This window comes from Carcharhinus amblyrhynchos, unplaced genomic scaffold (genome assembly GCF_965287045.1).
Source record: "Carcharhinus amblyrhynchos unplaced genomic scaffold, sCarAmb.v2.hapA scaffold_471, whole genome shotgun sequence".
Lineage (NCBI taxonomy): Eukaryota > Metazoa > Chordata > Chondrichthyes > Carcharhiniformes > Carcharhinidae > Carcharhinus > Carcharhinus amblyrhynchos.
Window position 1 is genome coordinate 33,618 of NW_027650211.1, and position 24,116 is coordinate 57,733.

General features: G+C 55.4%; 2 protein-coding genes across 3 annotated transcripts in view; both read right to left on the minus strand.

Moving 5' to 3' along the window:
* Window positions 1-2,024: 2,024 nt before the first annotated feature.
* Window positions 2,025-6,053, minus strand: LOC145339451 (cysteinyl leukotriene receptor 1-like). The gene is made up of 2 exons (XM_080183921.1): window positions 5,830-6,053; window positions 2,025-3,256 (listed from the first exon to the last, which is right to left on the minus strand). The coding sequence occupies exon 2, from the start codon at window positions 3,220-3,222 to the stop codon at window positions 2,218-2,220; it is 1,005 nt and encodes a 334-aa protein (XP_080040047.1). The 5' UTR covers window positions 3,223-3,256; window positions 5,830-6,053; the 3' UTR covers window positions 2,025-2,217.
* Window positions 6,054-10,239: 4,186 nt separating this feature from the next.
* Window positions 10,240-24,116, minus strand: part of srrt (serrate RNA effector molecule homolog (Arabidopsis)) — a 51,032-nt gene continuing 37,155 nt past the window's right edge. For both annotated transcript variants that reach the window (XM_080183920.1, XM_080183919.1), the window contains exons 15-21: window positions 23,361-23,528; window positions 22,622-22,775; window positions 19,980-20,173; window positions 16,914-17,079; window positions 15,508-15,597; window positions 12,471-12,564; window positions 10,240-10,523 (exon numbers count right to left, since the gene is read on the minus strand). In XM_080183920.1, the coding sequence (XP_080040046.1) occupies window positions 10,448-10,523; window positions 12,471-12,564; window positions 15,508-15,597; window positions 16,914-17,079; window positions 19,980-20,173; window positions 22,622-22,775; window positions 23,361-23,528 (942 nt within the window). In that variant the 3' untranslated portion in view covers window positions 10,240-10,447. The remainder of the gene's footprint in view (window positions 10,524-12,470; window positions 12,565-15,507; window positions 15,598-16,913; window positions 17,080-19,979; window positions 20,174-22,621; window positions 22,776-23,360; window positions 23,529-24,116) is intronic.

Here is a 24,116-nt window from a genome sequence, read left to right on the forward strand (position 1 = left end):
ACAATTTAGCACGGCCCATGCACCCTAACCAGCACATCTTTCAGACTGGGATGAAACTGGAGCACCCAGAGGAAACCCACGCAGACACGGAAAGGATGTGCAGATTCCACACAGACAGTGACCCAAGCTGGGAATCGAACCTAGATCCCTGGCGCCGTGAGGCAGCAGCGCTAACCCACTGTGTCACCGTGCCGCTGGGATTGAACCCGGGTCCCTGGCACTGTGAGGCAGCAGCGCTAACCCACTGTGTCACCGTGCCGCTGGGATTGAACCCAGGTCCCTGTGACGCAGCAGAGCTAACCCACTGTGTCACCGTGCCGCTGGGATTGAACCCGGGTCCCTGGCGCTGTGAGGCAGCAGCGCTAACCCACTGTGTCACCGTGCCGCTGGGATTGAACCCGGGTCCCTGGCACTGTGAGGCAGCAGCGCTAACCCACTGTGTCACCGTGCCGCTGGGATTGAACCCGGGTCCCTGGCGCTGTGAGACAGCAGCACTAACCCACTGTGTCACCGTGCCGCTGGGATTGAACCCGGGTCCCTGGCGCCGTGAGGCAGCAGCGCTAACCCACTGTGTCACCGTGCCGCTGGGATTGAACCTGGGTCCCTGGCGCCGTGAGGCAGCAGCGCTAACCCACTGTGTCACCGTGCCGCTGGGATTGAACCCGGGTCCCTGTGAGGCAGCAGCGCTAACCCACTGTGTCACCGTGCCACTGGGATTGAACCCGGGTCCCTGTGAGGCAGCAGCGCTAACCCACTGTGTCACCGTGCCACTGGGATTGAACCCGGGTCCCTGTGAGACAGCAGCGCTAACCCACTGTGTCACCGTGCCGCTGGGATTGAACCCGGGTCCCTGGCGCTGTGAGACAGCAGTGCTAACCCACTGTGTCACCGTGCCGCTGGGATTGAACCCGGGTCCCTGTGAGGCAGCAGCGCTAACCCACTGTGTCACCGTGCCGCTGGGATTGAACCCGGGTCCCTGTGAGACAGCAGCGCTAACCCACTGTGTCACCGTGCCGCTGGGATTGAACCCGGGTCCCTGTGAGACAGCAGCGCTAACCCACTGTGTCACCGTGCCGCTGGGATTGAACCCGGGTCCCTGTGAGACAGCAGCGCTAACCCACTGTGTCACCGTGCCGCTGGGATTGAACCCGGGTCCCTGGCGCTGTGAGGCAGCAGCGCTAACCCACTGTGTCACCGTGTCGCTGGGATTGAACCCGGGTCCCTGTGAGACAGCAGCGCTAACCCACTGTGTCACCGTGCCGCTGGGATTGAACCCGGGTCCCTGTGAGACAGCAGCGCTAACCCACTGTGTCACCGTGCCGCTGGGATTGAACCCGGGTCCCTGTGAGGCAGCAGCGCTAACCCACTGTGTCACCGTGCCGCTGGGATTGAACCCGGGTCCCTGGCGCTGTGAGGCAGCAGCGCTAACCCACTGTGTCACCGTGCCGCTGGGATTGAACCCGGGTCCCTGGCGCTGTGAGACAGCAGCGCTAACCCACTGTGTCACCGTGCCGCTGGGATTGAACCCGGGTCCCTGTGAGGCAGCAGCGCTAACCCACTGTGTCACTGTGCCGCTGGGATTGAACCCGGGTCCCTGGCGCTGTGAGACAGCAGCGCTAACCCACTGTGTCACCGTGCCACTGGGATTGAACCCGGGTCCCTGTGAGGCAGCAGCGCTAACCCACTGTGTCACCGTGCCGCTGGGATTGAACCCGGGTCCCTGTGAGGCAGCAGCGCTAACCCACTGTGTCACCGTGCCGCTGGGATTGAACCCGGGTCCCTGTGAGGCAGCAGCGCTAACCCACTGTGTCACCGTGCCGCTGGGATTGAACCCGTGTCCCTGGCGCTGTGAGACAGCAGCGCTAACCCACTGTGTCACCGTGCCGCTGGGATTGAACCCGGGTCCCTGTGAGGCAGCAGCACTAACCCACTGTGTCACCGTGCCGCTGGGATTGAACCTGGGTCCCTGTGAGACAGCAGCGCTAACCCACTGTGTCACCGTGCCGCTGGGATTGAACCCGGGTCCCTGTGAGACAGCAGCGCTAACCCACTGTGTCACCGTGCCGCTGGGATTGAACCCGGGTCCCTGTGAGACAGCAGCGCTAACCCAGTGTGCCATATCAGTCCTGATGGAAGGAGTGGATTCGATGGGCTGAATGACCTGATTGTGCTGCTGTATCTAACGGCCGGTGATATAAGGACAGTTGTCCGGGGGGCTCAGATGGGTTGTTGTAGGGGTGTGGCTGAGGAGTTGTCCTGGTTAGCGGATCTCGCAGTCGATAACTTCCTCAGCCTGAATAACTTGTCCATCTTGGCATTCTTGCGGAAGTTCGTCCCGGCAAAGTAGTAGAGGACGGGGTTGAGGCAGCTGTTGGCAGCGGCCAGGCAGATACTGGCCACGTTCAGGACGTGGATGAGCGCGGTCAGGGGCTGGCATTGCCGATTGGTGGCCATCAGGTGGATGTGGACGGTGCGGATCAGGTGGTAGGGTAGGAAGCAGAGCAGGAAGGAGGAAGTTACAAAGGCCACCAGGTAAATGGATTTGCGGCGGCCGCCGGCACCGTTCTTGGCCAGGCCAGCGGCCGTTGTCTGCAGCCGACAGACCACCCGCGCGTAGCAGGCCACGATGATCAGGAAGGGCAGGAGGAAGCCCAGCAGCAGCCCCATGTAGTTAATCCTCAGGATCTGCCTCCAGGTCATGAAGGACGGCTGCTGGAAACAGTGGTAGGTCTCCCCCCGCCGGCTAGGGGTGACCTGCAGGAAAGGGGCGCAACTGAGCCCCACCACCGTCCAGATGGCCAACGAGGCACACAGAGCCTTCCGGACCGTCACTGCCCGCCGGGACCACATGGGGTGCAGGATGACCAGGTAGCGGGAAACGCTCAGGGCCGTCAGAAAGAAAATGCTGGAGTAGAGATTGACGTAGAAAGCATAGGTGGTGACGGGGCAGAGGAAAGCAGGAAGTTTCCATTCCCGCTGTGAATAGTAGGAGATGCGGTAAGGCAGCGTCAGGTTGAAGAAGAGGTCGGAGAGAGCCAGGTTCACCATGAAGACCGTACTCGCTGTCTTCCTGTGGGTCAGTCTCAAAAAGACGTAAAGGGCCAGAGTGTTTCCGCTCAGACCAGTGACCAGGATCAGGCTGTACACTCCCGTAAAGACAGGAAACTTAAAATCATCACTGCTGCAATTGGATGAATTGGGATTCAGGTTCAGGGATAACATTCTGTCCACGGAGCGATCAGCAGAAAATCAAACCCTGAGCAAAACACAAAGAACAAACGGTAAAAATCAGAGCTACAGCGAGGCCACACAGTGCAGTCATCTCTGATTATCACACCCGCACTGATACACATCCTCTCACACACACACACACACACACACACAGCCTCCCTCTCTCTCTCTCACACACACACACACACACACACAGCCTCCCTCTCTCTCTCTCACACACACACACACACACAGCCTCCCTCTCTCTCTCTCACACACACACACAGCCTCCCTCTCTCTCACACACACACACACACACAGCCTCCCTCTCTCTCTCTCACACACACACACACACACACACAGCCTCCCTCTCTCTCACACACACACACACACACACACACCCTCCCTCTCTCACACACACACACACACCCTCCCTCTCTCACACACACACACACACCCTCCCTCTCTCACACACACACACCCTCCCTCTCTCACACACACACACACACCCTCCCTCTCTCACACACACACACACACCCTCCCTCTCTCACACACACACACACACCCTCCCTCTCTCACACACACACGCACACACAGCCTCCCTCTCTCACACACACACACACCCTCTCTCTCACACACACACACACACACAGCCTCCCTCTCTCACACACACACACACCCTCTCTCTCACACACACACACACACACACTCTCTCTCACACACACACACACACACAGCCTCCCTCTCTCACACACACCCTCCCTCTCTCACACACACCCTCCCTCTCTCACACACACACACACACCCTCCCTCCCACACACACACACACCCTCTCTCACACACACACACACAGCCTCCCTCTCTCACACACACACACACACCCCCTCCCTCCCTCTCACACACACACACACACCCTCCCTCTCACTCACACACACACACACTCTCCCTCTCTCGCACACACTCTCTCTCTCCCTCTCGCGCACACACTCTCTCTCTCCCTCTCGCGCACACACTCTCTCTCTCCCTCTCGCGCACACACTCTCTCTCTCCCTCTCGCGCACACACTCTCTCTCTCCCTCTCACACACACACTCTCTCTCTCCCTCTCACACACACACTCTCTCTCCCTCTCACACACACACTCTCTCTCCCTCTCACATGCTCTCTCTCCCCCTCTCACACAGGACTGTTACAGGATCATTACAGAACACAGTGTGTTAATCTCTGGTTCAGACACACACATCTTTGGGACACTAAGGGGCAATTTAGCACGGCCAATCCACCTAACCTGTACATCTTTCAGATGCTGGGATTGAGCCCAGGTCCCTGGCGCTGTGAGGCAGCACTGCTAACCCACTGTGTCACCGTGCCACTGGGTCACCGTGCCACTGGGTGGCACAGTGGGTTAGCACTGCTGCCTCACAGCGCCAGGGACCTGGGTTCAATTCCCGGCCTTGGGTCACTGTCTGTGTGGAGTCTGCACATTCTCCCCGTGTCTGTGTGGGTTTCCTCCGGGTGCTCCGGTTTCCTCCCACAGTCTGAAAGACGTGCTGGTTAGGGTGCATTGGGTCGTGCTAAATTCTCCCTCAGTGTAACCCGAACAGGAGCCGGAGTGTGGGCGACTGGGGGATTTTCACAGTAACTTCATTGCAGTGTTAACGTAAGCCTTACTTGTAACACTATTACATAAACTTTGACAAAAAGAACTCCACGATTGATAAAAGTGTCCCATGTGCCTTCCTAACGACCCTGTTCACCCGCGCTACTGCCTTCCAGCTCTGAGTAATTCTCTCTGAGATCTCTCGGAGTTTCCCAGTGTCCTGCGTTCATTAAATACTCCCTCACATTGTTTCTTCTTCCATACATTCCCCCGGTATTTATCTGACTTCTGTTAAATGCTGAATAATTTTTTAATTTCAGTTTTTGCTGTCCTGAAGAATCCCCCCTCCCACCGGCTGATGGATGAAAGCATTGCCCCCCACTTTCCAACGGCGGGAGCGCCACCCAGCAGCGAACAACTTCCCGTCACGGGTTTTTAAACAGACAGCGATGCTGGTTTGAATGGGGAGAATGAGCAAGTCACAGAGGTTTACAGCATGGAAACAGGCCCTTCGGCCCAACTTGTCCATGCTGCCCTCTTTTTTTAAACCCCTAAGCTAATCCCAATTGCCCACATTTGCCCCTATCCCTCTATACCCATCGCACCCATCTGTCTAAATACTTCTTAAAAGATAAAATTGTACCCGCCTCTACAACTACCCGTGGCAGCTTGTTCCAGACACTCACCACCCTCTGTGTGAAAAAATTTCCCCTCTGGACACTTTTGTATCTCTTCCCTCTCACCTTAAACCTCTGCCCTCTAGTTTTAGACACCCCTACCTTTGGGAAAAGATATTGACTATCTAGCTGATCTGTGCCCCCCATTATTTTATAGACCTCTATAAGATCACCCCTCAGCCTCCTACACTCCAGAGAAAAAAGTCCCAGTCTATCCAGCCTCTCCTTATAACTCAATCCATCAAGTCCCAGTAAAACTTTTCTGCACTCTTTCTAGTTTAATAATATCCTTTCTATAATAGGGTGACCAGAATTGTACACAGTATTCCAAGTGTGGCCTTACCAATGTCTCGTACAACTTCACCAAGACGTCCCAACTCCTGTATTCAATGTTCTGACTGATGAAAGCAAGCTGGTATCTTATCCAAGGAGGACTGGAGATGTTTGCTCCACTGGTTGGATCCAGTTTGAATGGTGGGCCCACACCGAGTCCACTCAGTATCCACGGCACAAAGTTGACTGCACCGTCTGCACCGTTGGCCAGAGTGAGAGCAACAGAACGTTTGACTAGCAGGGAACAGGAAGTGTTGTGTGTGCGTGTGTTAGTGAGATAGAGAAAGATCACAGTTACAACAGCATCTGATAATATCGATGATTGGGTGTGAAGTAGGTGAGTTTAAACAATTGCATCTCCACATTGCAGAAGGAGGCCATTCGGCCCATCGCGTCTGCACCGAAACTTTGAAAGAGCATTTTACCTGCCTATCCTCGTAACCCCACACATACAGCATGGTCAATCCCATTGACCTGCACATCTTTGGACACTAAGGGACAATTTAGCATGGCCAATCCCCCTAACCTGCACATCTTTGGACACTAAGGGACAATTTAGCATGGCCAATCCACCCTAACCTGCACATCTTTGGACACTAAGGGACAATTTAGCATGGCCAATCCACCCTAACCTACACATCTTTGGAGTGTCGGAGGAAACTGGAGGAAACTCACATGGACGTGGTGGGGGCGGGGAGAACATGCAGACTGCACACAGACAGTGACTTGAGGCCAGAATTGAACCTGGGTCCCTGGCGCTGTGAGACAGCAGCGCTAACCCACTGTGTCACCGTGCCGCTGGGATTGAACCCGGGTCCCTGTGAGGCAGCAGCGCTAACCCACTGTGTCACTGTGCCGCTGGGATTGAACCCGGGTCCCTGGCGCTGTGAGGCAGCAGCGCTAACCCACTGTGTCACCCTGATCTCCTGGTGCATTACTCTGAGGACCCTAACACTTGTCCTCAAAGTATTGTGGAAGAGATGAAACATCCCCGCTGATTGCAGTCTCTGTACCTGTTACAACCCAACCCTTCACCTGTCTCACTGTGAGAGGGTCAGCAGGTCACTTATCTATCTCAGAATCCTCTGACCCCCACCCCCCCCACAATCAGCAAGTTCCTGGTTGTCACATCAACAATTCCAACCAACTCCACAGTGCAGGAGAGGCCCTTCAGCCCATCGACTCTGCACCGAAGCATGAAATATCTTGACCTGCCCACCTAACCCCACTTGGCCCAGAGCCCGGAATGATGCAGCAAGTACTCATTCAGATACTTGTTAAAGGATGTGAGGCATCCTGCCTCCGTCACCCTCCCAGGCAGCGCGTTCCAGACCCTCACCACCCTCAGGTTTTTCCTCAAGTCCCCCTAAACCTCCCACCCCTCACTTTTAACTCCTGCCCCCTGGTAACTGACCCTTTGACTCAGGGGAACAGCTGTCCCCTATCCACTCTGTCCGTGCCCCTCAATCAGGTCACCCCTCAGTCTTCTCTGCTCCAGAGAAAACAACCTAAGCCTATCCAACCTCTCTCCATCACTTCAATGTTCCATCCCAGGGGAGGTGATTCCCTTATCGATAGACTATTAAACCAGAAACTCAGCTCATGTTTCTGGGGGACCTGGGTTCGAATCCCACCCACGGCAGACGGTGGAATTTCAATTCAATAAAAAATATCTGGAATGAAGAATCTCCTGATGACCCATTGTGGGAAAAACCCATCTGGTTCCCTTTAGGGAAGGAAATCTGCCGTCCTTACCCCGGTCTGGCCTACAGAGCCACAGCAATGTGGGTGACTCCCAACTGCCCTCCAAGGGGTAACTGGGGATGGGTAATTAATGCCCAGTGATGCCTGTGTCCCCCAAATGAATAAAAAACCCCATCCTGATGAACCCCCTGTGCAGTATATTCACATCCTTCCCATATCCAGGTCGCAGGTCCGAGAGATCACACGGTGAGGATCCAGAAACTCCGGAACATTCCTAGGCGGGTTGCCAGTCTCTCACCAACGTGTTGAATCTCTCCACATTCGGCCCGACGTATAATAGTCAAGGATTAAAGCAGAACATTGCCTTTTATCCCTCACGCATTGGAGGAGGTTTACAAGGATGTTACCTGGATTGGGTGGCATGCCTTCTGAGGATAGGTTGAGGGAGCTCAGTCTTTTCTCCTTGGAGAGATGAAGGATGAGTGGTGACCTGATAGAGGTGTATAAGATGTTGAGAGGTATTGATCAAGTGGATTCTCAGAGGCATTTTCCCAGGGCTGAAATGGCTGCCACAAGAGGACACAGGTTTAAGGCGCTGGGGAGCAGGTACAGAGGAGATGTCAGGGGTAAGTTTTTCACTCAAAGGGGAATCAGCTGCTGGTGGTGGTGGTGGAGGCGGATTCGATAGGGTCTTTTAACAGACTTTTGGATGAGTACATGGAATTTAATAGGATTGAGGGTTATTGATAAGCCTAGTAGGTAGAGATATGATCGGCACAACTTGTGGGCCGAAGGGACAGTTTGCGCTACAGTTTTTTCTATGTTCTGTCAGGCTGCAGATGTTCTGCTGCACAAAACCTTAGTTAGACCCCACTTACGGCACTGTGGGCCGGTGCGGGGGGGAGGGGAGGGCACTACTCAGGAATTTGTCTAATCTCTCCTCATAGCCTCACGCCTGAAGCCCGGGTATCATTCCTGTAAACCTGCATTGAACTCCCACCAGGATCAAAACACTCTTCTTAGAATCCCAACAGAGTCCTTACAGGCGGCACGGTGACACAGTGGGTTAGTGCTGCTGTCTCACAGGGACCCGGGTTCAATCCCAGCGGCACGGTGACACAGTGGGTTAGGGCTGCTGTCTCACAGGGACCCGGGTTCAATCCCAGCGGCACGGTGACACAGTGGGTTAGCGCTGCTGTCTCACAGGGACCCGGGTTCAATCCCAGCAGCACGGTGACACAGTGGGTTAGGGCTGCTGTCTCACAGGGACCCGGGTTCAATCCCAGTGGCACGGTGACACAGTGGGTTAGCGCTGCTGCCTCACAGGGACCCGGGTTCAATCCCAGCAGCATGGTGACACAGTGGGTTAGCACTGCTGCCTCACAGGGACCCGGGTTCAATCCCAGCGGATTTTTGAACAGTAAAGGAATTAAGGGTTATGGTGAGCGGGCGGGTAAGTGGAGCTGAGTCCACACAAAGATCAGCCATGATCTTATTGAATGGCAGGAGCAGGCTCGAGGGGCTGAATGGCCCACTCCTGTTCCTAGTTCTGATGATAAAAGGTTCTGGATGAAGTGGAGCGGATTCTTCCTCTTGTGGGACATTCTAGGACGAGAGGTCACAGTCTGAGGATAAGGGGCAGCAAATTTAAAGCAGAGTTGGAGGAGAAACTCCTTCTCCCAAAGGGTTGTGAATCTGTGGGATTGCCCACCCGGTGGGTGCTGGGACAGTGAGTGAATTTAAGGAGGAGTTAGACAGGTTTTTAATTGGGAATGGGGGGGGGGGTGAAGGGTTACGGGAAGAAGGCAGGAAAATGGGGATGAGGAGCATATCAGCCAGGATCGAATGGCGGAGCAGGCTCAATGGGCTGAATGGCCTCATTCTGCTCCCATCTCTCATGGAATAACCTCCTCCCAATCCTGTCACATCCCAGGAATAGCTCCAAAAGGGGAATGGAAGGGGGAAGAGGAAGTGGGAAGTGTTACAATCACCGGGGAGGTGATACTGAGCAGATTGGTGGGGGTCTCGGTACAGACAGACGGCACCTGAAGGTTGTGAAAGCAGCAGCTGGGGAGATAGCTTTAAATTTCCAACATTTACCAGATTCCGGAAGATTCTATTCAATTGGGAGATCGTGAATATAATTCCTTTCCTCAAAGGGAGGGAGACAGAAAGCAGGAAACCAGAGACGTTAGTCTGGCCTCAGTCACAGGGGAAATAGTAGAAACCGTTACTAAAGCTGATCCCTGCCCAGACCGGGCCCTGTCTGTCTGCTCCCCCCACCCAGACTGGGCCCTGTCTGTCTGCACCCGCTCCTCACCCCCCTCCCCAGACCGGGCCCTGTCCGTCTGCTCCCCCCACCCAGACCGGGCCCTGTCCGTCTGCTCCCCCCACCCAGACCGGGCCCTGTCCGTCTGTCCTCCCCCCAAGACCGGGCCCTGCCCGTCTGCCCCCGACCCCAGACCAGGCCCTGTCCGTCTGCCCCCGACTCCGCCCCCCCCCACCCCCACCCCCACCCCCAAGACTGGGCCCTGTCCATCTGCACCCCTCCCCCACCCCCCCAGACCAGGCCCTGTCCGTCTGCCCTCCCCCCCAGACCAGGCCCTGTCTATACCTCCCCCCACCCTGCCCAGACCAGGTCCTGTCTGTCTCCCCCCTTGTGTTCCCGAGCTGTTGCTAGCCCAGCTGCGAGAGCAGGGAGTAGGGTAAGCACAGAGTGAGAGTGTGTAACTGGGTGTCAGAGACTGTATTTTATTATTTCCAACAGTGGGGAAAGTCAGGGTGAAGTCAGTGCTTTACAGTGAGCGGAACAGAATTCTACATTGATAACGTGTTATACCTTCCTGGACAAAACCAACCGCGCTGAGATTCCTTAACTTAACAAAACACGCGACAGGAACATCCTCGCTGAGGGGGAAGGGGGATTAAAAAAAGTCTACGTCCTCTGGAGCATCGAGGTCTCTGTACTCCACAATGTTCCTGGGATCACCACGGAGCATTCTGCAAGAGAGCAGAGACACAGTATGAAGCATTTCTGTAGCAGCAGCGGCAGCCTGGCGCTCACCCCACTCCCTCCTCCAGCCACCCTTTGGCCCGGGAATCACAACACAGCCTCAACAGTTACCCCTGGGGGTGCCGACTACACCCAGGCAGGCGGGGAAGAGGAGGAGGAACACCAGGACCCCCCCTCCTTTTGCTATCTCCCCCAACAGCACCAGGGACCCGGGTTCGATTCCCAGCTCAGGTCACTGTCTGTGCGGAGTCTGCACGTTCTCCCCGTGTCTGCGTGGGTTTCCTCCCGCAGTCCGAGAGATAAAAGAAAATTCCAGCACTGGAACAGGCCCTTCGGCCTGACCATGCTGCCCCCGACTGAACTAAAAACCCCTACCGTTCCGGGACCATATCCCTCTATTCCCATCCTATTCATGGATTTGTCCAGACACCCTTTAAAACTCACTATCGTATCCGCTTCCACTCCCTCCCCCCGGCAGTGAGTTCCAGGCACCCACCCCCCTCTGTGTAAAAAATCTGCCTCGTACATCTCCTTTAAACCTTGCCCCTCGCACCTTAAACCTGTGCCCCCCCAGTAACTGACTCTCCCACCCTGGGGAAAAGCTTCTGACTATCCACTCTGTCCGTGTGGGTTTCCTCCGGTTCCCTCCCACAGTCTGAAAGACGTGCTGGTTAGGGTGCATTGGGCCGTGCTAAATTCTCCCTCAGTGTAACCTGAACAGGCGCCGGAGTGTGGGCGACTAGGGGTAACTTCATTGCGGTGTTAATGTAAGCCTTATTTGTGACACTGATAAATAAAACTTCAGCCAAACTTTACACCGAAACAGGGCAGAGAGCGATGACGGCTCCTTCACTCGGAGGTGCCAGCACCCACCCTCACTCCCAGCTCCTCCCTGGGCTCTCGGTCTGAGTGGGAGATGGCTGAGGGTCAGACACACAGCACCGAGACAGCAGTGAACCCGGGCACAAACACAGGCCGCAAAACAAGCTCTGAATTTATCTCTCTCTCTTCTCCAGATCACAATCGCAGCTTGGTGTATTTCAGTTCACTGCACAGCACAAACATCCTGGAGGCTTCTGCAAACCCCGGGCTTTGCTCTCCTGCGGTTGAGAACAGGCCGATGAAAGTTAGAAAGTTAAAAGGAGTGTCGATGTGGGGTCGAGGAGCTCGATTACACTCTGAGTGGAGGAAGTGCTCTGTGAACAGAGGCTCAGAGGAACTGTGCCGATGGGGGTTTAACCATTTGTCATCATCTCAGCAATCACAGAGTCTTTACAGCACCAAAACAACCATTCAGCCCACTGTGTCTGTGCTGGCCCTCTTGGCTTTTGACTGTAGCCCCCCCCCCCCCCCCACCCCAGCAAATGTTCCCCATTCAGACTAAGATCAAATCCCAGCCTGAAAGGCTCCACTGTTCTTCATATAGAGGCAGGCACAGGTGGGGGGGGCAGGCACAGGCGGGGGGGGGCAGGCACAGGCGGGGGGGGGGGGGGGCAGGCACAGGCGGCGGGGGGGGGGGGGGGGGGGCGCAGGTGCAGGGGTGAAGAGGTTGGACATGGACAGTGTGTATCTACACGATGCACTGAAATGGCCCCTTTGCCAAGTGCAACTCCAACGGGATTTGAGGAGATTAGGAGCAGGCAGCCAGAAGCCAGGTCAGAGAGGGAGGTCCTGTGGAGGGGTTAGGGAGGGAACTCCAGAGATTACCACCTCCCTCCCCCCCAAGACAGTCAAAGGCACGGCTGCCAATGGCAGAGCGATGGGAATCGGGGGAATGTGTGAGAGACTGGACTCAGAGGAGTGCAGAGATCTCTGGGGAGAGGGTGGTTACACAGATAACGAGGGGCACACCAGTGGAAAGAGCGGACAATAGTCTGGTGGTGACAGACTGAAAACTGGCATCGCCCACCGGAGAGAGAGACACCAATACAAACCTGTTCCTCGGCTTGCCTGGGTAGCCTCCCTGTCCTCGATATGCATCATACGCACCACGTCCACCATACTGAGGGGGAGGGTAGGCTGGACCTGCTGTAGATAGATCACAGGCACAGTCAACAAGGCCCACTTCACAGCACACAGCCAGCTATCCCATTCATTCAATTACACTGTCCCCCATCAAACACTCCCAGGACAGGTACAGCACGGGATTAGATACAGAGTAAAGCTCCCTCTACACTGTCCCCCCATCAAACACTCCCAGGACAGGTACAGCACGGGGTTAGATACAGAGTAAAGCTCCCTCTACACTGTCCCCATCAAACACTCCCAGGACAGGTACAGCACGGGGTTAGATACAGAGTAAAGCTCCCTCTACACTGTCCCCATCAAACACTCCCAGGACAGGTACAGCACGGGGTTAGATACAGAGTAAAGCTCCCTCTACACTGTCCCCCATCAAACACTCCCAGGACAGGTACAGCATGGGGTTAGATACAGAGTAAAGCTCCCTCTACACTGTCCCCCATCAAACACTCCCAGGACAGGTACAGCACGGGGTTAGATACAGAGTAAAGCTCCCTCTACACTGTCCCCCATCAAACACTCCCAGGACAGGTACAGCACGGGGTTAGATACAGAGTAAAGCTCCCTCTACACTGTCCCCCCCATCAAACACTCCCAGGACAGGTACAGCACGGGGTTAGATACAGAGTAAACCTCCCTCTACACTGTCCCCCCCATCAAACACTCCCAGGACAGGTACAGCACGGGGTTAGATACAGAGTAAAGCTCCCTCTACACTGTCCCCCCATCAAACACTCCCAGGACAGGTACAGCACGGGATTAGATACAGAGTAAAGCTCCCTCTACACTGTCCCCCCATCAAACACTCCCAGGACAGGGACAGTGCGGGGTTAGATACAGAGTAAAGCTCCCTCTACACTGTCCCCCATCAAACACTCCCAGGACAGGTACAGCATGGGATTAGATACAGAGTAAAGCTCCCTCTACACTGTCCCCCCATCAAACACTCCCAGGACAGGGACAGCGCGGGGTTAGATAAATAAAGTTTTCCTGATCGTGTGTTTAAATGCTGACTGGAGGTTTGCTGCTTTCTTTCAGGAGATTTGTGATGGTTCAGGATAGTAACAGGAACTAACATCAGGTAAACAGGGTTAAGATCGGGGTCAGCTGTCTGTCACTGAGTGGGAAAGCGTGTCCTCTGGACAGTGCGATGTTAGTACTGAATGGAGCTGTGGTCCCTGTATTTGAGGAAAGATGCAGTGACATTGGAGACAGTTCAGAGGAGGTTCACTAGATTGATTCCAGAGATGAGGGGTTTGTCGGATGAAGAGAGATTGAACAGTTTAGGCCGATACTCTCTGGAATTGAGAAGAATGAGGGGAGATCAAATCGAGGTCTACAAGATGATAAAAGGTTCTGGATAAAGTAGAGGTGGAGCGGATTCTTCCTCTTGTGGGACATTCTAGGACGAGAGGTCACAGTCTGAGGATAAGGGGCAGCAAATTTAAAGCAGGGTTGGAGGGGAAACTCCTTCTCCCAAAGGGTTGTGAATCTGTGGGATTGCCCACCCAGTGGGTGCTGGGACAGTGAGTGAATTTAAGGAGGAGTTAGACAGGTTTTTAATTGGGAATGGGGGGGGGTGAAGGGTTACGGGAAGAAGGCAGGAAAATGGGGATGAGGAGGATGGGGATCAGGACTAGAGGGCACAGCCTCAAGATGGGGGGGGCAGTTTAGATTGGAGTTGAGTAGGAACTTCTTCACTCAAAGGGTGGTGAATCTCTGGAATTCTCTGCCTGTTGAAGTGGTGGAGGCTACCTCGCTAAATATATTTAAGACGCAGTTAGATAGGTTTCTGATAGGGGAATTAAGGGTTATGGGGAGCAGGCGGGAATGTGGAACTGATCCACTTCGGATCAGCCATGATCTTATTGAATGGCGGGGCAGGCTTGAAGGGCTAGATGGCCTACTCCTGCTCCTATTTCTTATGTTCTCATGTTCTTGTATCAGCCAAGATTGAATGGCGGAGTGGACTCGATGGGCCGAATGGAATAATTCTTCTCTGGTATCCTATGAACGCACACCCTTCTCACTGGAGCTGTGTGAGATTGCCAAGTTCTGTAAATATACAGCAATGTTAATTCAGTTTCCCACTGATTAACACTTGTTCCAATCCCAGAACCTGATTTCCTCTTTCAATTTCAGAACCAGCTCTGTCAACATGAGCAGGTTTGAATATAAAAAAGCACAGCCAGGTTTGAGTGAAATCTGTGGTTCACAGTGTGCCACACAGCACCAAGATAAGGTCAGCCAGCCTCACACTTCTGACTTCCGCCCGCTAACATCCAGAGTAATCTTCAAATCTATGGTACAGACTGTCAAATAAACAACTTAGTGCTGCAGGCAAAAGACTGCTAGCCCCAACCGTCACAGTGTAAAGCTCCATGGTATCAGGGTAGGGGCTACGCTGTGAGATTTCTCTGCACCCAGTGCCTGCAGTTTGTGACCTGGGCTCATAGCTCACACACAGGCACCGCGACGCAAACCCACAGCACGACTATCGCAGCTTCCCTACACCAGTGTGAACGAGAGACAGGCCACAAAACTAACCCATCACCACTCCTGCGGGGGGAGAAAGTGGGACTCGCTCCCACGGGGGAGTGGGGGAGACTGTGGGACTCGCTCCCACGGGGGAGTGGGGGAGACTGTGGGACTCGCTCCCACGGGGGGAGAGTGGGGGAGACTGTGGGACTCGCTCCCACGGCGGGGGGACAGTGGGGGACAATGTGGGGATTGCTCCCACAGGGGGGGTCAATGTGGGACTGGCTCCCACGGGCAGGGGTCAAGGTGAATAGTATCGAGATGTTTAACATGGAGCGTTGGGCTGAATGTCCTGTTGCAGTGCTGTGACTGCAATTTAAACTGGCAGAGTACAGAGCAAGAGCAGTTCCATATTCTACATCTCCACATTACCCCATCCAGCTACACAACAATGAGCAATGGAAATCTTACCTCCGAAGCCTATGACAGGTGGGCGAGGCTGTCCGAAGCTCAGCAATCCCTGTGGAGAGTGGTGAGGGTATCCCATGGCTGGGGTCAAACCTGAAAAATAAAGAAAACTGCCTGTTTAATCCATGTCAGTGCAGCTACAGACCAACAGCACCACACAGCATGTCCCAAAGAGATAGAATCGCAGTAATAACTAGTGATGGTGGCAACAGACAGTGGAGCTTTACTCTGTATCTAACCCTGTGCTGTACCTGTCCTGGGAGTGTTTGATGGGGGGACAGTATAGAGGGAGCTTTACTCTGTATCTAACCCCGTGCTGTACCTGTCCTGGGAGTGTTTGATGGGGGACAGTGTAGAGGGAGCTTTACTCTGTATCTAACCCCGTGCTGTACCTGTCCTGGGAGTGTTTGATGGGGGGACAGTATAGAGGGAGCTTTACTCTGTATCTAACCCCGTGCTGTACCTGTCCTGGGAGTGTTTGATGGGGGACAGTGTAGAGGGAGCTTTACTCTGTATCTAACCCCGTGCTGTACCTGTCCTGGGAGTGTTTGATGGGGGGACAGTGTAGAGGGAGCTTTACTCTGTATCTAACCCCGTGCTGTACCTGTCCTGGGAGTGTTTGATGGGGGACAGTGTAGAGGGAGCTTTACTCTGTATCTAACCCCGTGCTGTACCTGTCCTGGGAGTGTTTGATGGGGGACAGTGTAGAGGGAGCTTTACTCTGTACCTAACCCCGTGCTGTACCTGTCCTGGGAGTGTTTGATGGGGGGACAGTGTAGAACATAAGAACATAAGAAGTAGGAGCAGGAGTAGGCCAACTAGCCCTTCGAGCCTGCCCCGCCATTCAATAAGATCATGGCTGATCTGTCGTGGCTCAGTTCCACATTCCCGCCCTCTCCCCATAACCCTTAATCCCCTCTCTTATCAAAAACCCATCAACCCGCGTCTTAAAAATATTTAGCGAGGTAGCCTCCACCACCTCAACGGGCAGAGAATTCCAGAGATTCACCACCCTTTGAGTGAAGAAGTTCCTCCTCAACTCCGTTCTAAACCGCCCCCCCTTTATCTTGAGGCTGTGCCCCCTCTGTATCTAACCCCATGCTGTACCTGTCCTGGGAGTGTTTGATGGGGGGACAGTGTAGAGGGAGCTTTACTCTGTATCTAACCCCGTGCTGTACCTGTCCTGGGAGCGTTTGATGGGGGACAGTGTAGAGGGAGCTTTACTCTGTATCTAACCCCGTGCTGTCCCTGTCCTGGGAGTGTTTGATGGGGGACAGTGTAGAGGGAGCTTTACTCTGTATCTAACCCCGTGCTGTATCTGTCCTGGGAGCGTTTGACGGTATTATTTGACTGTTATACATTCTGATGATGGCCGATCCTCGCTCTCCCTCAATACGGTGGGAACTCACCCATGGGCTGGGTTCCGGGCGCTGGCGGCTGGTTGGGTTTAATCTCAGGCAGAGCCGGACGCTTTGCGTCCATGAGGAAATGGTTGAAAAACGAGACCTCCTTTTTCACCTCCTCAATCTTCTCGCTGTGTTTGTTGAAGATGTGTTTGCGAACAAACTCTGGTCCCTGCAGCGGAACAGAACGAGTGAAACACCATACACAGCTGGGAAAACCAGCGCACAGCCCCCACATACACACACACCCGCCCGACACACACCCGTCTGACACAGCCCCGAGAGACACACACCCGCTCCGACACACACACAGACCCGCCCGACACAGCCCCGACACACACACACCCGCCCGACACGGCCCCGAGAGACACACACCCGTCTGACACGGCCCCGAGAGACACACACCCGCCCGACACGGCCCCGAGAGACACACACCCGTCTGACACGGCCCCGAGAGACACACACCCGTCTGACACGGCCCCGAGAGACACACACCCGCCCGACACGGCCCCGAGAGACACACACCCGTCTGACACGGCCCCGAGAGACACACACCCGCTCCGACACACACACACACCCGTCCGACACAGCCCCGAGACACACACACACCCGCCCGACACAGCCCCGACACACACACACACCCGTCCGACACAGCCCCGAGACACACACACACCCGTCCGACACAGCCCCGAGACACACACACACCCGTCCGACACAGCCCCGAGACACACACACACACAGCCCCGACACACACACACACCCGCTCCGACACACACACACACAGCCCCGACACACACACACACACACAGCCCCGACACACACACACACACACAGCCCCGACACACACACACACACAGCCCCGACACACACACACACACAGCCCCGACACACACACACACACAGCCCCGACACACACACACACACAGCCCCGACACACACACACACACAGCCCCGACACACACACATACACACACACACACACACACACACAGCCCCGACACACACACACACACACAACCCCGACACACACACACACACACAGCCCCGACACACACACACACACACAGCCCCGACACACACACACACACACAGCCCCGACACACACACACACACAGCCCCGACACACACACACACACAGCCCCGACACACACACACACACAGCCCCGACACACACACACAGCCCCGACACACACACACACACAGCCCCGACACACACACACACACAGCCCCGACACACACACACACACAGCCCCGACACACACACACACAGCCCCGACACACACACACACACACAGCCCCGACACACACACACACACAGCCCCGACACACACACACACAGCCCCGACACACACACACACACACAGCCCCGACACACACACACACACACAGCCCCGACACACACACACACACACAGCCCCGACACACACACACACACAGCCCCGACACACACACACACACAGCCCCGACACACACACACACACAGCCCCGACACACACACACACACAGCCCCGACACACACACATACACACACACACACACACACAGCCCCGACACACACACACACACACAACCCCGACACACACACACACACACAGCCCCGACACACACACACACACAGCCCCGACACACACACACACACACAGCCCCGACACACACACACACACAGCCCCGACACACACACACACACAGCCCCGACACACACACACACACAGCCCCGACACACACACACACACACAGCCCCGACACACACACACACACACAGCCCCGACACACACACACACACACAGCCCCGACACACACACACAGCCCCGACACACACACACAGCCCCGACACACACACACAGCCCCGACACACACACATACACACACACACACACACACAGCCCCGACACACACACACACACACAACCCCGACACACACACACACACACAGCCCCGACACACACACACACACAGCCCCGACACACACACACACACACACAGCCCCGACACACACACACACACAGCCCCGACACACACACACACACAGCCCCGACACACACACACACACAGCCCCGACACACACACACACACAGCCCCGACACACACACACACACACAGCCCCGACACACACACACACACACAGCCCCGACACACACACACAGCCCCGACACACACACACAGCCCCGACACACACACACAGCCCCGACACACACACACACACACAGCCCCGACACACACACACACACACAGCCCCGACACACACACACACACACAGCCCCGACACACACACACACACACACAGCCCCGACACACACACACACACACAGCCCCGACACACACACACACACACAGCCCCGACACACACACACACAGCCCCGACACACACACACACACAGCCCCGACACACACACACACACACACAGCCCCGACACACACACACACACACACAGCCCCGACACACACACACACACACACACACAGCCCCGACACACACACACACACACACAGCCCCGACACACACACACACACAGCCCCGACACACACACACACACACAGCCCCGACACACACACACACACAGCCCCGACACACACACACACACACCCCACACAGCCCCGACACACACACACACACACCCCACACAGCCCCGACACACACACACACACACCCCACACAGCCCTGACACACACACACACACACCCCACACAGCCCTGACACACACACACACACACCCCACACAGCCCTGACAAACACACCACACACACAGCCCGGGCGCCACACCCAGTCCTGACACACTTGGACGCACACACCTCACACAGCCACAACTCACCAAACAAATACAGGGCTGCACGAGGGGCGAGGGTGCTGGGGATGGGGGACACGACACAGGCGGACCATTGGGGTGGGGTGGGGTGGGGTGGAGTGGGGTGGGGTGGGGTGGGGGGAATGATGAGGAGCGATCGGCTTTTTGGAGCCAGTGAACTGGAGTGGATGGTGTAGACTGAACGAGTCAGACTGAGATTATAAACTACATTTAAACGGCGCCTGTTTTCCAATCCAATTCCGATAATCGGGATGGGATGTTCGCTCACCTTGAACTTCTTCCCACTCAGGGGGCACAGCCACTTGTCCTTGGCAAGTTCCTGTGTGTTGGCCAGAATAAACTTCTCCACTTCCTGCTCAGGATCTTTCTTGCCCATCTTTGCTGCATCCTCTTCAGAGAGACATTCCCGCATGCTGAACAGAGGAGTCAGCTTCTCCTCAAACAGCTTCTGCCACTCTGCAACTAAACACAAACGTACACCCAGATATTACTAACCAATCCCTCTCACAAGGTCCAGTACCATCAACACCCGGGGGGGGGGGTTACCATCATTGAATCCCCCCCATTATCAACACCCGGGGGGGAGGGGGGGGTTACCATCATTGAATCCCCCCCCCCTTATCAACACCCGGGTTTGGGGGGGGGGGGGGGGGGGGTGGTTACCATCACTGAATCCCCCCCCCCATTATCAACACCCGGGTGGGGGGGGGGGGGGGGGTTACCATCACTGAATCCCCCCCACTATCAAAATCCTGGGGGTTATCATTGACCAGAAACTGAACTGGACTCAGCCAGATAAATACTGTGGCTACAACAGCAGGTCAGAGGCTGGGAATCCTGCAGTGAGTAACTCACCTCCTGACTCCCCAAAGCCTGTCCACCATAAGACACAGGAGCAGAGTGAGGCCACTCAGCCCATCGAGTTTGCTCCCCCATTCAATCATGGCTGATATTTTTCTCATCCCCATCCTCCTGCCTTTTCCCCATTAACCTCTGATCCTCTTATTAATCAGGAACCTATCTATCTTTGTCTTAAAGACACTCAATGACCTGGCCCTCCACAGCCTTCTGAGGCAAAGACTTCCACACATTCCCCACTCCCTGGCTGAAGAAATCCCTCCCCATCTCTGTTTTAAACGATCGTCCCTTTAGCCTAAGGCCTGTCCACCATCTACAAGACACAAGTCAGGAGTGTGATGGAATACTCCCCACTTGCCTGGATGGGTGTGGCTCCAACAACACTCGAGAAGCTCGACACCATCCAGGACAAAGCAGCCCCGGCCCCCCATCCACAAACACTCACTCCCTCCACCACCGACACTCAGTAACAGCCGTGTGTACCATCTACAAGATGCACTGCAGCGACTCACCAAGGCTCCTTAGACAGAACCTTCCAAACCCCCCACCTCTCCCATCCAGAGGGACAAGGGCGGCAGATACCTGGGAACACCCCCCACCCAGAGGTTCCCCTCTGAGTCACTACCGTGCTGACTGGGAAATATATCAGCTGTTCCTTCACTGTCACTGGGTCAAAATCCTGGAACTCCCTCCCTAACGGCACTGTGGGTGTAACCCGCCCCCTCCCTAACAGCACTGTGGGTGTAACCCGCCCCCTCCCTAACGGCACTGTGGGTGTAACCCGCCCCCCTCCCTAACGGCACTGTGGGTGTAACCCCTCCCCTCCCTAACGGCACTGTGGGTGTAACCCGCCCCCTCCCTAACGGCACTGTGGGTGTAACCCCCCCCCTCCCTAACGGCACTGTGGGTGTAACCCCCCCCCCTCCCTAACGGCACTGTGGGTGTAACCCCCCCCCCTCCCTAACGGCACTGTGGGTGTAACCCGCCCCCCTCCCTAACGGCACTGTGGGTGTAACCCGCCCCCCTCCCTAACGGCACTGTGGGTGTAACCCGCCCCCCTCCCTAACGGCACTGTGGGTGTAACCCGCCCCCCTCCCTAACGGCACTGTGGGTGTAACCCGCCCCCCTCCCTAACAGCACTGTGGGTGTAACCCCCCCCCCCTCCCTAACAGCACTGTGGGTGTAACCCCTCCCCTCCCTAACGGCACTGTGGGTGTAACCCCCCCCCCCTCCCTAACGGCACTGTGGGTGTAACCCCTCCCCTCCCTAACGGCACTGTGGGTGTAACCCCCCCCCTCCCTAACGGCACTGTGGGTGTAACCCGCCCCCCCTCCCTAACAGCACTGTGGGTGTAACCCCCCCCCTCCCTAACAGCACTGTGGGTGTAACCCCTCCCCTCCCTAACGGCACTGTGGGTGTAACCCCTCCCCTCCCTAACGGCACTGTGGGTGTAACCCCTCCCCTCCCTAACAGCACGGTGAGTGTACCTACACCTCAGGGGCTGCAGTGGTTTGAGAAGACAGCTCACACCACCCCCCCCTCTCCAGGGGTAATTAAGGGTGGGTGATAAATGCTGGTTTAGCCAGCGACCCCCACAACCTGTAAATTAATTTAGAAAATCAGTCCCACTGATGTTTACTTACACCACCTTCAGGGTAGGTGCAGCGGGGGGCGGGGGGGGTGGTGTTCCCGATGGTGGGGGGAGTCCAGAACCAGGATTGGGGGTAGACCATTTAGGACAGAGGTGAGGAGACATTTCTTCACCCAGTGAGCCTGTGGAATTCATTCCCACAGGAAGGAGTTGATGTCAAAACATTGAATGTATTCAAGAGGCGGCTGGATAGAGCACTTGGGGGTGAATGGGGTCAGAGGTTATGGGGACAAAGCAGGATGGGGATATCAGCCATGATGGTGATGGATGATGGAGCAGGCTCGATGGGCTGAGTGGCCTCCTCCTGCTCCTATCCTCTACGTTTCATTCTTGTAATCGGTAAACATTACAGCTCGATGGGCTGAATGGCCTTGTCCTACCCTCTATATTCCGATACTTACCCTCGTGCTGAGAGACTCGGTTCGGAGGAAGGGGTCCTCGAACGTGTACAATCCCACACCGGTTCGGCATCTCATCCTCATTCGGGTATTCACAGGTATTGTAGTAGTCGATGGAATGTACGATGCGTAAGTAAAGCAGGAGCTTGTCCAGAACCTGTACATCACACAGTCATTACAGAGATGCGTCCAGCACACATCATTTATCCACCTCTCCCAGGGGGCTGGACAGCCCGGGGACATCCCTTAAACAAATGTACTAAAGGTGTCCTCACTGCGACAGAACCAATATCACAGCGACAGACCCGTCCCCACCAGTACCGTACCCCAGTGTTATACAGCGACAGACCCGTCCCCACCAGTACTGTACCCCAGTGTGATACAGCGACAGACCCGTCCCCACCAGTACTGTACCCCAGTGTGATACAGCGACAGACCCGTCCCCACCAGTACTGTACCCCAGTGTTATACAGAGACAGACCCGTCCCCACCAGTACTGTACCCCAGTGTTATACAGCGACAGACCCGTCCCCACCAGTACTGTACCCCAGTGTTATACAGAGACAGACCCGTCCCCACCAGTACTGTACCCCAATGTTATACAGAGACAGACCCATCCCCACCAGTACCGTACCCCAGTGTTATACAGAGACAGACCCATCCCCACCAGTACCGTACCCCAGTGTTATACAGAGACAGACCCGTTCCCACCAGTATGTTTCTCCATGGTGACAGCTCGTACCTTTATCAGCTTCTCGTCCCTCTCAATGTTGACCTCCGGATTTCCCTCCTTTGGCGTGTCATCATTCATATCCGTGGCATTCCCCATTAACTCCTCTTCCTCCGCACTCACCTCTTCAATCAGATAATCTGTGATGTTCTTTAAGATGGGGTTCTGAGATGACAGGTTCTGTGAACCAACAAGACAAGCGTTTGGGAATGAGGGGCAATCGCAAACGGTTTGTTTCGGACACACGTATAGAGTATCGCGTACAATTCAGGTCCCGACATTACAGTGGGGCTTTCGAGAGAGAGCTTTACCGGGATAGGGTTTAAAGGGTATGAACTCTAAAGGACAGACTGGACAAACAAGGGTTGTTTTCTCTGGATCGGCAGAGGCTGAGGGTAGACCGGACAGGAGAATGTAAAATTTTGAGAGGCACAGCCAGGGTTGAGAGCCAGAATCCTTTTCCCAGAGTTGAAATGTCGAATACTGGGCGGAGTTCAAAGGGGATGTGAGGGGAATGTTTTTTTAAACACAGAGTGGTGGGTGTCTGGAACACGCTGCCAGGGATGGTGGTGGAGGCAGATACAATCGGGGTGTTTACGGGGCTTTTAGATAAATACATGGATACGCGAGGAACAGAGGGATACGGAGCATGGGCAGGCAGAAGGGATGGGTTTAATTTGGCCTCACGTTTTGCACAGCACTGTGGGCCGACGGGCCCGTCCCCGTGCTGTAACGGGCCGAAGGGCCCGTCCCCGTGCTGTAACGGGC